Here is a 15456-nt window from a genome sequence, read left to right as displayed (position 1 = left end):
AATTTCAATTTGGATGCTTTTGTTGTGCACATAGCAATTCAGACAGACTAAACTCTCACCTTCTGGAAATGATTTTTCATTACATCGATATGCAGCACAGATTGCAAAGCACTGGTTTAGTTTCAACCAAGTGTAAAATCAGGAAACATGCAAATTTAGAGCCTGATCCAAACACTGGGCATCTTTGGGACTCAAGTCTCTAATATATTATTTAGAAGTTAAAATCTTTTTTTAAAATTTAAACTGATAATATTTTAAGTAGCATTTGTTTTAATCCAGTTTAAAAGGTTCAATTTTACAGAGTGGGGAATTAGGATTCAAGATCTTAGCATTACATTATATTTAATTTCCAATATTTGAGTCAACAAATATCTATTGTTAACTGCTATAAATTCATTTATTAACTAAAATTCACATTAATTCAGCACAGCTAAACTAACAGTTGCTGCATATATATTCATGCTGATAGATAACCATCACCACACATAACTGAAGATTCAACACTGGCCAATATCAGTAAAAGCACAGACACACAAACCAAAACAATGTACACGACAGTACATCAGAAGCTAAAGAACTAAAAACTTACTGTTGACCTCCTGAGTCTCATACCAAGCGTGACACAATTACAGTGCCAGGACTCAGACTCCAGTCCAACCAGGAGTCAAGGAAGGCACATTTTTAAAAAAAAAAGGTCAATAAAAGGAAAAGCAAAAAAAAGGGGAAAACAAGAAAAAAAGTCATAATAGAGATGCAGGCACAAATATACCTGCTTCAAATTGCAAACCAAATAATTTACAAAAAGCAAGCAATTTCCATGCCCTAATTACAGCTAAGAAAACATTTCTGAAATCAAACTTAAAATTTTAAGTTAACTCTGGAAATACTGTAATACATACTAACACAGATGTCATTTCTATAAATAATTTTATCACAATGAACAATACATTTTTGTTTGTAAGCAAAATTATTAATTTTTATTCTTCATATGATCCAAAGTAGCAAATATCTGATTTATACCATGAGTCCCAGGGCAGTACGGTGGCTCAGTGGTTAGCACTGCTGCCTCACAGCACCAGGGTCCTGGGTTCAATTCCTGCCTGTCTGTGTGGAGTTTGCACTTTCTCCTTGGGTCTGCATGGGTTTCCTCCGGGTGCTCCGGTTTCCTCCCACAATCACAAAGATGTGTAGGTCAGGTGAATTGGCCATGCTAAATTGCCCATTAGTCAGGGATAAATGTAGGGCATGGGAATGGGTTTGGGTGTTTCTCTCTTCGGAGGGGCAGTGTGGACTTGTGAACACATTTAAATTTATTTACATCATCAACTCTATTCAAATAATGAAATAAGCTTTGACTTTATCCTAATGCATTTTTTGAAAATAAATTAAATTACAAAAAGTATTTGGTTACATACAAAAAAGTTAAAATTTGAAAAGGTAAAAGTCTAATTGCACACCCCCACCCCTCCCCAAACTGTCAAATCTCTTAAAAGATGATCAAATAAAAACACTTCAAAATTTTGACATTATCCAAATCCTACTACATTTCTGAGTTGCATGATCCAAAAGTTAATATTAAATAATTGTGAAATACCATAATGATTTTTAACCTAACCTTCCATTAAAACAAATCTACCCAAATTTTCTTTAATTTAGAAATGGGTAAATTCCTTTCAACTACTGTGTCCTCTGACCCACTTAATTTCCCAAAATTTCAACTACACATTACTTGGTCATGTATACAAATGTGCAATAGGTGGAGTCAAAGCTAAAAAGGCAGTTACAAGCCATGTATTCCAAGACAGTACCAGCAGCATATCAGATGAAACTGTTCTAGTGGAGTTTTATAAATTGCAATATACAATTTTATTGTGTTGCTGTATAATAATTAGAATAATATGGGGTTCCCGCAGGGGGTAAAAAAAAAGGGCAATTAAACGGATGACTGACCTTGCTGAGATTCTCAGTTCAATTAATACTCAGCAAGCAAAAATAAATCGGAGGAAAATTTTCATTTATTCTGTGATGAAGTATATTATTTTTACAGTATGTACCAGTTTTTACATCAGATGTTGCATAGCATATTCAACTACATTCCTTAATTATCAGTACTGGGAGTCTTTACAAATACAGACAGTTAATATATTAAGAAAACAGAAGTTGCTGGAAAAGCTCAGCAGGTCTGGTAGCATTCTTGAAGAGAAATCAAAGTTAACGCTTCAGGTCTGGTGACCCTTCCTCATCAGACCTGAAACATTAACTTTGATTTCTCTTCACAGATGCCGTTTGACCTGTTGGGTTTTTCCAGCAACTTCTGTTTTTGATTCTGATTTACAACATCCACAGGTCTTTCAGATTTTAGTTAGAAAAATGGGCTATGTGACAGGAAAAGTATTGGAATTCTTGTTCTTTCTGATAGATATTAATTGCATATGTCAGGGGACAATTTGAAAATTTGCTGAAGATATGAAACTCAGAAGCATCATGAACTGAGAGGATGACAGAATAAACGAAAAAGGACATAGACCAATTGGTGAAATGGGCAGGTGAAATTTGACAGAAGTGACTGGGGTTCACTTTGCTAAGAGGAATTCTGAGACACAATACAAAGCGTACAGTTCTCAAAAGGTATCTTGAGAGACCTGGATATAATTACCAAAGACAGTAGAAAAGGTTGAAAGAACATTTAAAGTATACAACATGCTAATTTTTACTAACTGTGCAGTGCATAAAATCAAGGAAGTAATGACATCAGAGCTTAAACAGAACATTGGTTGAGGACAACCAGAGTTCTGACCATTGCACTTGAGAGGGATTAGAGAGGTGCAAAAAAGATTCACAAGAATAATTCAAAGGATGAAGAACTTCAGTTATGTAAATATCAGATGAAATTGGGATGTTCTTGGAAAAAAACTCTAAGGGGCATGGACAGTAGACAGAAAAAACTGCAAGAACTAAAAGGGCAAAGATTTAAAAGATGGCTGGTCAAAGAAACAATGGGAACACAAGGTTTTTTGTTAAAAAAAAATAAGATCACTGCTGATCTGGCTATGATCCCAACTCCATTTGTTTGTCTGCCCATAACCCTAGACTCAAAAATGTAATCAAACTCTCTCTTGAATAAATTCAATGACTGAGTCTCCATGATTTTCTGTAGAAGATGAAAAATACTTTTGAAACATACTGGAATCAAGTGGCGAATAGGAGGGAGGAACTAAAAAAAACACTATCACCAAGGAAAAGGTGCTCAGAAAACTATCAGACTGAAAACTTAAGTCTGCAGGACCACACAGCCTGCACCTAGGACTTTAAATGCAGTGGCTACAGAGATAGCAGTTTCATTGGTTACAGCCTTCAAAAATTCCTTGAATTCTGAATGGGTCCAGTGGAAAATAATTAATTTTAACTTTTACTCAAGAAAGACATTAGATACAAAACATGGGTGATGCAACCCATGGCAGATCCGGTCACCTACAAGGAGTCAAATGACTTTCAAGGTCCCTTACCAAAATCTAATATGTGCAAGATCTTTCAAACTTTCCAGTCAAAGGTGTCTAAGGATGCTATTCAAGCAGAATTAATGACACAGAGGGTTTTATCCTACTAATAACTCACCATATGGCTACAGCATGAATATGAAACAGGGAACTGAACACAGCGCATAAGTAAATGGACTATCTTTGAGATTAAACTCGGATTAAAAGTAGCTTCACGGAATATTACATAAATGGTTAACATTTAACACCATGACAACATTTTTCAGTACTTCTGGAGAATTTGTTTTGCACAATGTCTAAAATAATACCTTGCTGAAGTCCACTGTGCTGTTTTCTCTACTTGCGCTATTACCCATTGTTTTTTCAATGCTCTTAGTCTCCAAGATACCTGGTGCAGATTGGGGGGATGCTAAAAGTCCTGTTATATGAAGATGCATGAAGAAAAACATTTAGCAAAGCTTACTTAAAGATACATACATATATTTGAACTTGACACAAACCAGACCATTTGTTAGAAATGTGTTGCAGCAATCTGTAGAATGTAAGTGTTTGTTAAAAAGTGATTAATGGCATGTTCACTTTATAATAAATCAACAAAGATAGTTTGGTGCTTGTTGCAAATGTATTGTATTATCTCAAAATGTATAAGCCATTCCAGACTTTTTTCCCCAGTTGTGTCTCATTGATTAATTTAAACACTTGGACAAGAGTTCACAGTAAGCTGAGATATAAGGCCATATATGAAACAAACCAAGGTTCAAACTCGAGTACAAAAAAAAGTTAATTGCTTATTTGTACATTTCTGGGAGGATTATGAGAAATGAAAGTCAGGAAATGAGGGAATATTCTATTCACACAATGAGGTTCAAGAGCAACCTATCCACTTGTCAGTTTTCAATCCAGGTGAAAATACCATTTCTAGACACCTGATCACCATCAGAAGCCTCAATTTAAAAGAATTTTAGTCACTGCCATTGGATGCTACATACAATGGGAAGCTGTTGCTTAATAGTTAAAGAGTGACAGAATTGAGATTTGGTCTATTACACTAAAAGTAACATAACTATGTTGCTAAGTGCTTAACTAGTTTCCTTACTTTCCAGGCCATTTGGCCCAAATCATTTGAGAAAACTACAAATGTAGGACAACATAAAAATCAAGAAATAATAGTGCTCTGGAAAAGTAGGTAACGCAATAGTCAAGGGATATTTCAATCTTCATATAGATTGACTTATTTCTGCGTAAAGAAAAAGAAAGAGATCCTATTAAGTGGCTAAGAGCAGTGGGAAATCAGAAGATTGGCAAGGCTACAAAAACAAACAGAGGATAACAAAGAGAGAAAGAAGGAAGGAGAGGATCAAATATGAAGGTAGGCTAGCCAGTAATATTAGAGAAATTATAGTAAAAGTTTCTTTCAATACATAAGAAACAAGCGACAAGCAAAAGTAGACATTGGGCCACTTCAAACTGATGCTGGAAGCCTAGTGATGGGAGATAAGGAAGTAGCAGGAGAACTTAACAAGTACTTTGCATCAGTCTTCACAGTGGAAGACAGGAGTAATATCCCAACAATTAAAGGGAGTCAGGAGGCTGAGTAGAGTATGGCTGCCATTACAAAAGAGAAAGTGCTAGAAAAGCTAAAAAAAGGTCTTAAAATTGATAAATCTCCTGGCCCCGATGGGATACATCCTGGAGTTCTGAGGGAGGTGGCTGAGGAAATAGCGGAGGCGTTGGTTGAGATCTTTCAAAAGTCACTGGAGTCAGGGAAAGTCCTGGATGATTGGAAGATCGCTGTTGTAACCCCCTTGTTCAAGAAAGGATCAAGACAAAAGATGGAAAATTATAGACCAATTAGCCTAACCTCGGTTGTTGGTAAAATTCTAGAACCCATCATTAAGGATGAGATTTCTAAATTCTTGGAAAAGCAGAATCGGATTAGAACAAGTCAACATGGATTTAGTAAGGGGAAGTCATGCCTGACAAACCTGCTGGAATTCTTGAAGAGATGACAAGTAGGTTAGACCAGGGAAACCCACTGGATGTGGTCTATCTGGACTTCCAAAAGGCCTTTCATAAGGTGCCACACGGGAGGCTGCTGAGCAAGGCGAGGGTCCATGGTGTTCAAGGTGAGCTACTTGTATGGATTGAGGATTGGCTGTCTGACAGAAGGCAGGGAGTTGGGATAAAAAAAGGTTCTTTTTTCAGAATGGCAGCCGGTGACGAGCGGTGTCCCACAGGGTTCAGTGTTGGGGCCGCAGCTGTTCACGTTATATATTAATGATCTGGATGAAGGGACTGGGGGCATTCTAATGAAGTTTGCTGATGATACGAAGTTAGGTGGACAGGCAGGTAGTACTGAGGAAGTGGGGAGGCTGCACAAGGATCTAGACAGATGGGAGAGTGGTCCAGGAAATGGCTGATGGAATTCAATGTGAGCAAATGCGAGGTCTTGCACTTTGGAAAAAAGAATACAAGCATGAACTACTTTCTAAATGGTGAGAAAATTTGCAAAGCCAAAGTACAAAGGGATCTGGGAGTGCTAGTCAAGGATTCTCTAAAGGTAAGCATGCAGGTTGAGTCCGTGATTAAGAAAGCGAATGCAATGTTGTCATTTATCTCAAGAGGGTTGGAATATAAAAGCACCATTGTGCTACTGAGACTTTATAAAAAGCTCTGGTTAGGCTCCATTTGGAGTTCTGTGTCTGGTTTTGGTCCCCACACCTCAGGAAGGACATACTGGCACTGGAGCGTGTCCAGCGGAGATTCACACGGATGATCCCTGGAATGGTAGGTCTAACATATGAGGAACGGCTGAGGATCCTGGGATTGTATTCATTGGAGTTTAGAAGATTAAGGGGCGATCTAATTGAAACTTACAAGTTAATACATGACTTGGAAAGGGTGGAGGCTAGGAAATTGTTTCCATTAGGTGAGGAGACTAGGACCTGTGGACACAGCTTTAGAATTAGAGCGGGTAAATTCAGAACAGAAATGCGAAGACATTTCAGCCAGGGTGTGGTGGGCCTGTGGAATTCGTTGCCGTGGAGTGCAGTGGAGGCTGGGACGCTAAATGTCTTCAAGGCAGAGATTGATAAATTCTTGATGCCACAAGGAATTAAGGGTTACGGGGAGAATGCGGGTAAGTGGAGTTGAAATGCCCATCAGCCATGATTGAATGGCGGAGTGGACTCGATGGGACGAATGGCCTTACTTACACTCCTATGTCTTAAGTCTTAAATGTTCTGCAATTTTATATTCTCCACTTGCCTGGATGGACATAGCTCCAACCATTGTAAGAAGCCAAAAATTGCCTGAGTCCAGATTATAATCTAACAGGTTTACTTGAAACCGTAAGCTTTCACAGCCCCCGCTCATTCTTGTGGTTTCAAATAAACCTGATGGACTATAACCCAGTGTCATGTGATTTTTGACTAAATCCATTCCAGTCCAACACCAGCACCTCCACATCATATTTAATAAATTCAATACCAGCCAGGACAAAACAGCACATTTAAATACCCATCCACCACCTTACCTACAGAGTATGCTCCTTCAACAGAACCTTCCAAGCCCGTGAATCATACTGCCTGGAGGATACAGATACAGGAGGACACTATATCCTGCAAATGCCCACCCAAGCCACAAATTCACTATGACATGAAATTATATCACCGACCGAGCAACAATAAAGGGGCAAAGTCCTAGAACTCGGTTTCTCATACCCCATTGGGTATGCCCTCATCTCATGTACTGCAAAGGGTCCAAAAGGCAGCTTTAAGGAATATTACAGCTGTGCAATAAACACTGGCCTAATCAGCAACACCCACATCTCATGGTAAATGTATTTACTTTTAAGAAAAAGGACAAAGAAGAATCAATTACCATAGTCAAGTTACAGAGATTGTCATTTGTAACTTAAAGTAGTTATTTCAATGTAGTGGCAGGAGTGGAAACCTAGATGGAATGACTCATGATAATCTGTAAAATACAGGCACAAGTTTGGAAAGGGACATATTCAATAACTTAAGACAGGTTAAAGAAGGGAGAGTAATTTGTAAGGAAAAAGTTTTGTTTTTAAAGGAAATGTGAAATAAAGGTAAATTTGAAGAGAAGGCCAGTACCCAAAGGCACACAATGATTAACAAGCAGAGTGGAAAAAAAAAGTACAGCAAGCAATATACATTCTCTATAACAGAAACATTAATGCACCTTACACATACATACCTTTTAAACTAACGTGAGCACATTTCTACCAAACGTAACATCACAAATAAGAGGGATCAGTCTTTTCAGCTACATGGCCAAAAATAGTCAACCGCTATACAGGTGCTTAATGTGGCAAAACATTAAATTTTTGGGTAATTAGTTTGGATAAAACAATGATGTGATACATCAAAAAATAAAATTTACATATTGCCCATATCTCAGCTTAATAAAACACTGCATGCGCACACTTCATTTCAATGTTAGATTAAACTTGTAAACCTTAGAGCAATTAAATGGCACATAATATACATGATTCAGTTACCATTTGAGAAATGGTGTACCTGCTGCATGCAAAAGGCACTTAAGTGACACTTGAGTACTAATGAAACCACGTGCAAAAGTATTTCAAATTTATATCACAGTGGAATCAGTTGACTGCAATAAACTGCTTTCAGACCATTACTAATGCATGCTGTGTGGCATAGCTATGCTCCACTGCTAGTGCTCCACATGCACAAAATTATCACAACCATGTGATATTTGCCTGCTTTACGGTCATCACATTCTTCGTGTGCTTTCACCTGTCCTTCTTGCACCTCAAATTCTTCATCAGGGGGATGAACTATTACATCAGGAATATCCTCACCGACACAAGACACCAGCAACTGACTTTGACCCTGACAGCGATGCTCCAGTTTTGGAGTGGAGGGTGGCGTGTTTTGAGGGGTGGGAACAGGACTTGCACACCTTGAACCTGCTAATGATCCACCCTTGGAACCAGGCAGAAAGGAGCCAAATGGAACAGTGAAAAGAGAACTTCCTCTTAACGAAAGGCTTGAAGAAGAAAGACCAGCACGAAGTGAAAGGCGGGAGGCAGAAAGGCCTTCCCCTATCATCAAAATGAAAAAAAAAACAAACAATATAATACAAACTAGGATTTAAGAAGCCACAAAAGATCAATGCAAGCAAAAAGTAAATCTATTAAATGAACAAAGATCTGTTGTGGCTCGTTGAATCATGCTTTGAAAATACAAAATGCACAACTGAGTAAGCAAGCAATAAAAACAACTGCATAAAATGATCCAAAGCAAATTATTAGATTAAATAATAGTTGGTCTTTTGAAGAGGCGATAGTGCTAAAAGGGTGGTGAACGTTGAGGGTTTTTACAGATTGCAATTTCTTCATTTGTAATTAAAAATCATTAGTTTACATTTCCTACACATTATAACTTACAATTTTGGATATCTTGCCACTTTTCATTGAGAATTTGTTTATAACCTTTTCACATTAGATAAAGCTGGATTAATAGAATTTCATAATTGTAGCATATGATCTGCATAATCAGTAATACAGTCTGGTTGCTTCAATTGTGACTGTTGCAAGCCTGCTTTCTCAGCTTTTCAAACTCCTATGCGTTATCTACTTTGGGAGAAATACTTATCCTTTTGGAATTTTGTTAATTTTTCCTCCTTTATACGTTTTCCCCAGGTCTTTGGATCCCCATTTTATGTATTATGGCCCCATATCTCTCAACTTAATCCTTTCAGTAGACTCTTGTTTCCACAATTTATGTTTACTTGTTTCTCCAAATTATTTTTGTTCACTCAGGGAGGTGTTAAACCTTTTGCACCCTGCTATACTTTAGGTCCAATATGCCCTGGCCTACCTGTAGGACTATAGGTCCTATGCTATCATACTTGCAGTAAAAATAAATCGATTTAATTACATCTCCTCCATCCAATCAACTGCTTCAATCTTACTTTCACTGCTATTCAGTCTCTAACTTGAGTGTCCTGCTTGGGATTGCCATAATTATCCTGCGGCTTTGCATTCCATTTCATGCAAACGGGTGAATATGGTCTCAAATACTCTATGCAATACCGCTCATTTAAAAACAAAGCACAATTTAAAATGGTCAGAAATAGAAACTGTAAATATGCAACCTTTTCTTTTAAAAAGGTTCAAAAATTGATTTAGATATCTCTTACACCAATTTAAAGAAAGTCAATGTTACCATTACCATATAAGCACTGAGTAACTGCTTGCAAATTTAAAAGATTTGTCAAAACAAATTAGATGAAGTTTCAGGAGACTATTTGGGATTAAAACATGTACCATACAAACAAAAGTACAATAAGAAACAATTTTACTTCTCAGCAAAATTGATCAAGGACAATTTATAATGTACTTCCTCTGAAATAATTTTCCTAAGCACCTTCTATTCCTGAACAAAATGTACGTGGAAACAAAAAAAACTCTTGTCTACTGTTATTCTGTGAATCTGAAGTTATTTTGACATTTAGTTCTGTATAGGTAAGTTGAAGTTAACACAGGAATACAATCTGTGCAAACTAAAAGATATACATGAATTGGTCACGGACTTCAGTGAATTACTGAATAGTGTAGTAAATCTGAAAAAAAATAAAACAGGTTCACGCAGCAAGTCAAAGTATTAGACTCCCAAAATCCAAAATAATATTTGCAATAATATCAGCAGCGTTTTGTCAGGCTCGTTTATGACCAACTGGCAAAAAAATGGCCAATGAACAAAAGCTATTTCGACACCTTATTCACACAGCAAATGCGTAAATACCAGAACAGCAGACATGCACGCTTGCCACATCAGGAATTCTATCTACATGACAATAAAAATTAAGTAGAAACAAAATGGTCTGTTTAATATACAGCAAAACTCAGCTAAAAGCAGTCCCTATGATCAAAGTTTGCAAATACCAGTTTATTCTGGTGTCATTATTCTGGAAACAATTAAGAAATTGGAGACTACAAAACATCTCACCATTTCGCTCAAGCAAGTGAGGATCAGAATGTTTCTTGCCTATATCTGCAAAGGAACGGACGATAGGAATTCGATTACTCAGTTTCTTTTCGCTCTGGTGATGATGTTTTTTCAATAGTGCTTCCTTCACTTTGTCTCGCATGCTTTTATCCAGCTGATCAGATGCTATCATGTTGTCCAGTACCATATCTGCAGTACAAATTAAAAAGCAAACAAGGAGGGAGAATAAGGCAAGTGAGTAGAAAACAGCAAGGAAAGATATGCAAAGAAAGATTGCACCAATAAAGAAAATGGGTGCAAGTGCATCAGATATAACAATGAAACCAACAGAAACAAGTAAAGAAACGCACGAGGGGGGAAATTTAATCTTTAACTGGAATTACCGAGCTTAAAGAAGTAAAAACATTCTCCCTAGATATTTCAGATTATAGGAAAAGAAAACCAGCAACTTAAAAATTAACACTCTAATTACTCATCCTTATGAACACATCCATACAGCCTACAGTATGTTCAAATCTTTATATGGGGTGATAGGTTTGACCAAGGAATGAATATAAACCAAAAAAAAGTGCAAAATAATTATAATTCCTTCAAAATAACTGAATTTCTAAACATTGTAACAGTAAGTTGAAACTTCCAAATTGACAAAAAAAGTAGTAATTTATTTCAATCCTCTAATTTGCATTAATAATAAAACAGTATAGACATTATGTTTGAAACCCATTCAAATATAGAGGTCTTACTTGACAGCAGTTGCATATTCAGTTCAAACTGATCTGAACAAAATAGGGCTTTTATAAATGTGAGTTTTTATAAACGTGAGCATGAAAAATAAGTTGCAGATTTAACAGTAATATTCTAACAAATTATGTTAACTATATAATATCCAAAAAACTCTAGTATTAAAAAAGCAAGCAAACATCAGTGATTACGTACACACCTGCTATCTCCTCCGTGGTGCTAGCTCTCATATCCAACATGACAGTCCCATTTAGTATGCAGCTTCTCAACTCAAACAGACTATGTAAAGACAGGGTAGCCACATATGGTTTACTCCATCGCTCCCCACCATCTTCTACATCCTCCTCAAACTTCAACCATCTGAGATGAGAAGCAGATTAATGCGTTTAGAAATGCATTATAGTTGAAGGAAGGGGAATAATAAGCTCAGTTGACAGGAAGGCTAGTTTGGAATGCAAAGTGATGTCAATAGCATGAGTTCAATTCCTGTGCCGACATGAAAGACTCTTCTCATTAATCTCAGTAGCAGGAGTAACACAGCAGAATATGCACTCTTCTCTGTAGTTGAAAATGTGCAAGTCTCAAAAGCTGTGTTATTTGCTCAATGCTAGCATTAAAGAATCAGGAGTTGGAGAGGAAGGATTCACTTACCATGATCAATAATAGATAGGACTTTTAAAAAGGATTTCTTTAAATTATTGTGCTCAGCCAGTATGAATAGGTATGTTCTAAGGAGGTTAAGGTATCAACTGAAAGAATGGATGTGCAATAATTTTGAAGATTGGTAACCGGACTTCCACCGCACCCCCCCTCCTCCCCTGTAGAAAGGAGGCCAAAGGAAGACTGAAAACAGAAGAAGTTGGAGCATGACAGAAAACAAGCAAGAAGTGTAAGTACAGACAGAATAGAGCACTCAAACACTGGTCTTTTAGAGGACGAGGAATTAATTATTGAAAACAACAAAATGTTAGATTTTGAACATGTATTTGTCTTCACAGTAAACGACCCAAAAAGGCATTAAAAAGTAGATGATCTAGATAGGGAAGGGAGAAAGAAACTGAAAACTAACAGAACAAAAAGCTGTCAAGACCTCTACACTTGATGCATCAAGGAGTGCCTACAGAGATGGTGCATTGCTGGAGGTCCAAAGTTCCCTATATTCTGGAATAGTTCAAATGGATTCCAACACCATTAAGAAAGTAGAGGGAAAAAAAAGGCAGGAAACTGACAACCAACTAGTCTAATTACTGTCATTAAGAAAATTCTAAAATCTATTAAACAAGTAATAGCAGGATATATAGAAAATCATAACTCAAATAAAATGAGTCAATATGGATTCAAGAAAAGCAAATAATACTTGAAAACTTTATTATAGCTCATCCTCCAAAACAGGCACTCATTTTCCCTACAGATGGCAGATCATGTGCAAAATTAGGTCACCTACTTTGCAGGATTAGACAGGCAGCTCATCTTTTAGCATGGAGACAGACTGCAGAATGCTGCAGCAGAGATCAGAGAATCCTTGTAAACCAATCATTAAACTGTTAGTACAGCAAGTAAAGAAGATGGCAAATCGAATATTGGCCTTTATTGCAAGGGTATGGAGTATAAAAATGAGTTAAAATATTCTCTACAGTTGTAGCAAAATGTAAGAAAACATCAGAGTAATGCTCATTAAATATTTGCTGTGCTCAGGAGGTTTGTACGTGGTAGTAGGTTCTGAAATTGGAATTCAGTGCTTGGAACAGCATCAGCATGTGCAAAACCACCGATTGACAGCATAGTTATTCAGCTTACACTGAACACCGACCTGCAGTATTGTACACAGCTGGGCAGAGAGACATACTTGCACTGGAAGCAGTTCAGGGAAAGCTCAACTGGCCAATCCGAAATGAAGGGGTTGCTTTGTGAGCAAAGATTAAAGCAGGTTGGTCAACATTCATGCTCAGGAGAATGAGCATCAAATTTTATTGAAAATTACAAGATTCAGAGGTTGGACCGGATTGATTTTCAATTACAGAATAATCTAAAACGAGAAGGTTTAAAAAAAAAAGGGGTCCTCCATTTAAGACTGAGTGAAGGAGAAATTTCTTTTCTCAGGGTATTTAACTTGAGGAATTCTCTTCACCAGAAAGCAGTGGCAGCTGGGTTATTGAATATATTCAAAGTTGACTTTTGTTTGACAAATGAGTAAGGGAGGGGCAGGCATGAAAGTGGAGTTAAAACTGAGAGGCAAAGTATGCTAAATCAGCCAAATGGCCCATTTCTGCTCTTATTTCTTGTATTACTGATTTGTACAATGTAGAGGTAAGAGAGGTATATAGAACATGGTGGATACCAGGATGGAACAAATAAACACTTGGTTGATAATGATCTGATTGGGCATATACAGCATGGGTTTATGAATGGGAAATCATGTCTGACGTGTTGAGTTCTTTGTCAAAGTCGCTACTGACAAAATTGATAAGGACTGCTGACGGACTTAACATACTTAAGATTTTTAGAAGGCTTTTGATAAAGGCTGTTTAGTAAGACCAAAACACATGGAATAATGTACTGGCAGAGATTAATGTTTGTTTTCCGTCTGTTAGTCACAGTAAGAATAAATGGGTCACTCTCACTTTGCAGGTGACCACTCTTGAGGTACTATAAGGATCAGTGTTTCATTCACAATGTATATCAATGATTTGGAGATGTGTACCAAATGTAATATTTCCAAACTTGCACATGATACAAAGCGAAGTGGGAATGGAGGTTATCAGGATGATGATGGTATCAGGAGGATTTGAACAGGTTTAGTGAACAGGCAAGAACATGGTAAATGGAATATAATGCAGAAGAGTGGTGTAGAAATGTAGTGAGGTTCTTTTGTAGGATAAACAGACATGCAAAGTCTTTAAGTTGTAAAAGGTTGGAAAGTGCAGATGTACAAAGACTGTTCTTGGCAATAAATCACTGAAAGCTAACATGCAGGTGCAACAAGGCGGCTAATGGAACATTATCCCTTTTTTTTGCATGAGGATTTGTGTATAACAGCAGTGGAGTCTTGCTTTAGTTGTATAAGAGTTGGGGGTTAGACTGCATCTGGACTAATTTGGTCTCACCTCAAAAACATCACTGAAATAGAGGGAGTGCTACAGAAGGTTCATAAGACTTGTTTCCAGGATGATAGAATTGTCCTACCTGAGAGGCAAGGCAAACTGGACTTGTATACTCTGGTATTTCAAAGAATGAGAGCTGATCTCATTGAAATGTACAAACAGTCAGATAGACAGGACAGATGCATGTCAGATGATTGCCCTGGTTGAGGAGTCTAAACCAAGGGGACACTTTTAAAAAAAAAAGGGTGATGTCACTTAAGTCTGAGATGAATAGACGTTTTTTTAATACTAAGAAGCTTGTGAACATTTGGAATCCTGTACCGCAGAAGGTTGTGGAAGCTTAGCCTTTGAGTATGTTTAAGGTGGAGACTAATACATTGCTGACTATCCAAGACATTCAGGAATTTGGGGATGCATGGAGTGAAAGGCATTGAAGAAGTGTTCAATCAGACTTGATTGTTTTGCATGGTTGGCAGTTTCAACAGGTTGAATGGCCTACTCCTGTTTCTATGTTCCCAAGTATAAATGATCCACAACCTTTAGAGTTGCAAACATGACAGTTGCATGTACAAGCAGCAGCAGTGGAAGTGCTTTTATTATTATATCAATGAAGTCAGTTGTAAAACATTGACTCTCATTCTATTTTGGCAATGCTAACCTCTCAAAGATTCACTCAGTTAGCTGCATGGCAGTGATATAGTACCTTTTTTCTCTATCGTAAGAGGATTGAAAAGGGTATCCCTGATCTAAATATAGATATGCAATTATGATTATGTGATACACATTGCCATAAACCAGCCTCAAGTTGAGCCTGATGATACCAATTACACAATTTTGGAAAAACAGTAAAACTTACCTGGTGTAAGTGAAGTCACAGAAGATGCTCATCAATTACATCACATGATTATAAGTAACAAGGATATAATGGTATACACTGGACTGTATATGAATAGTTGTAATTTATTAAAAATTGTACTACCAAAAGTAAAAGTAACTTACAGTGCCAAATTATTTCATTATCTGTAAAGGACTTTAAAGTATCTAGCAATTACTGAAAAGTTCTGCATAAATTCGTTAGTCCTTCTCCTTTCATTCTGGGTATAGAAAATACTA

At 37.1% G+C, this 15456-nt stretch overlaps 1 protein-coding gene across 5 annotated transcripts in view; it reads right to left on the bottom strand.

The window, feature by feature from the left end:
• Positions 1-15456, bottom strand: part of LOC132815652 (sodium bicarbonate cotransporter 3-like) — a 157842-nt gene that overhangs the window by 60870 nt on the left and 81516 nt on the right. For 3 of the 5 annotated variants that reach the window (XM_060824635.1, XM_060824638.1, XM_060824637.1), the window contains exons 5-8: positions 11442-11602; positions 10541-10690; positions 8248-8592; positions 3806-3915 (exon numbers count right to left, since the gene is read on the bottom strand). In XM_060824635.1, coding sequence (XP_060680618.1) covers positions 3806-3915; positions 8248-8592; positions 10541-10690; positions 11442-11602 — 766 coding nt within the window. Of the gene's footprint in view, positions 1-3805; positions 3916-8247; positions 8593-10501; positions 10691-11441; positions 11603-15456 lie in introns of all 5 variants that reach the window. The other 2 variants (XM_060824640.1, XM_060824639.1) reach the window with 2 other exon arrangements.

This window comes from Hemiscyllium ocellatum, chromosome 5, assembly GCF_020745735.1.
Source record: "Hemiscyllium ocellatum isolate sHemOce1 chromosome 5, sHemOce1.pat.X.cur, whole genome shotgun sequence".
Lineage (NCBI taxonomy): Eukaryota > Metazoa > Chordata > Chondrichthyes > Orectolobiformes > Hemiscylliidae > Hemiscyllium > Hemiscyllium ocellatum.
The sequence above is the reverse complement of the archived record's forward strand: the minus strand, read 5'-3'. Positions and strand labels throughout refer to the sequence as shown.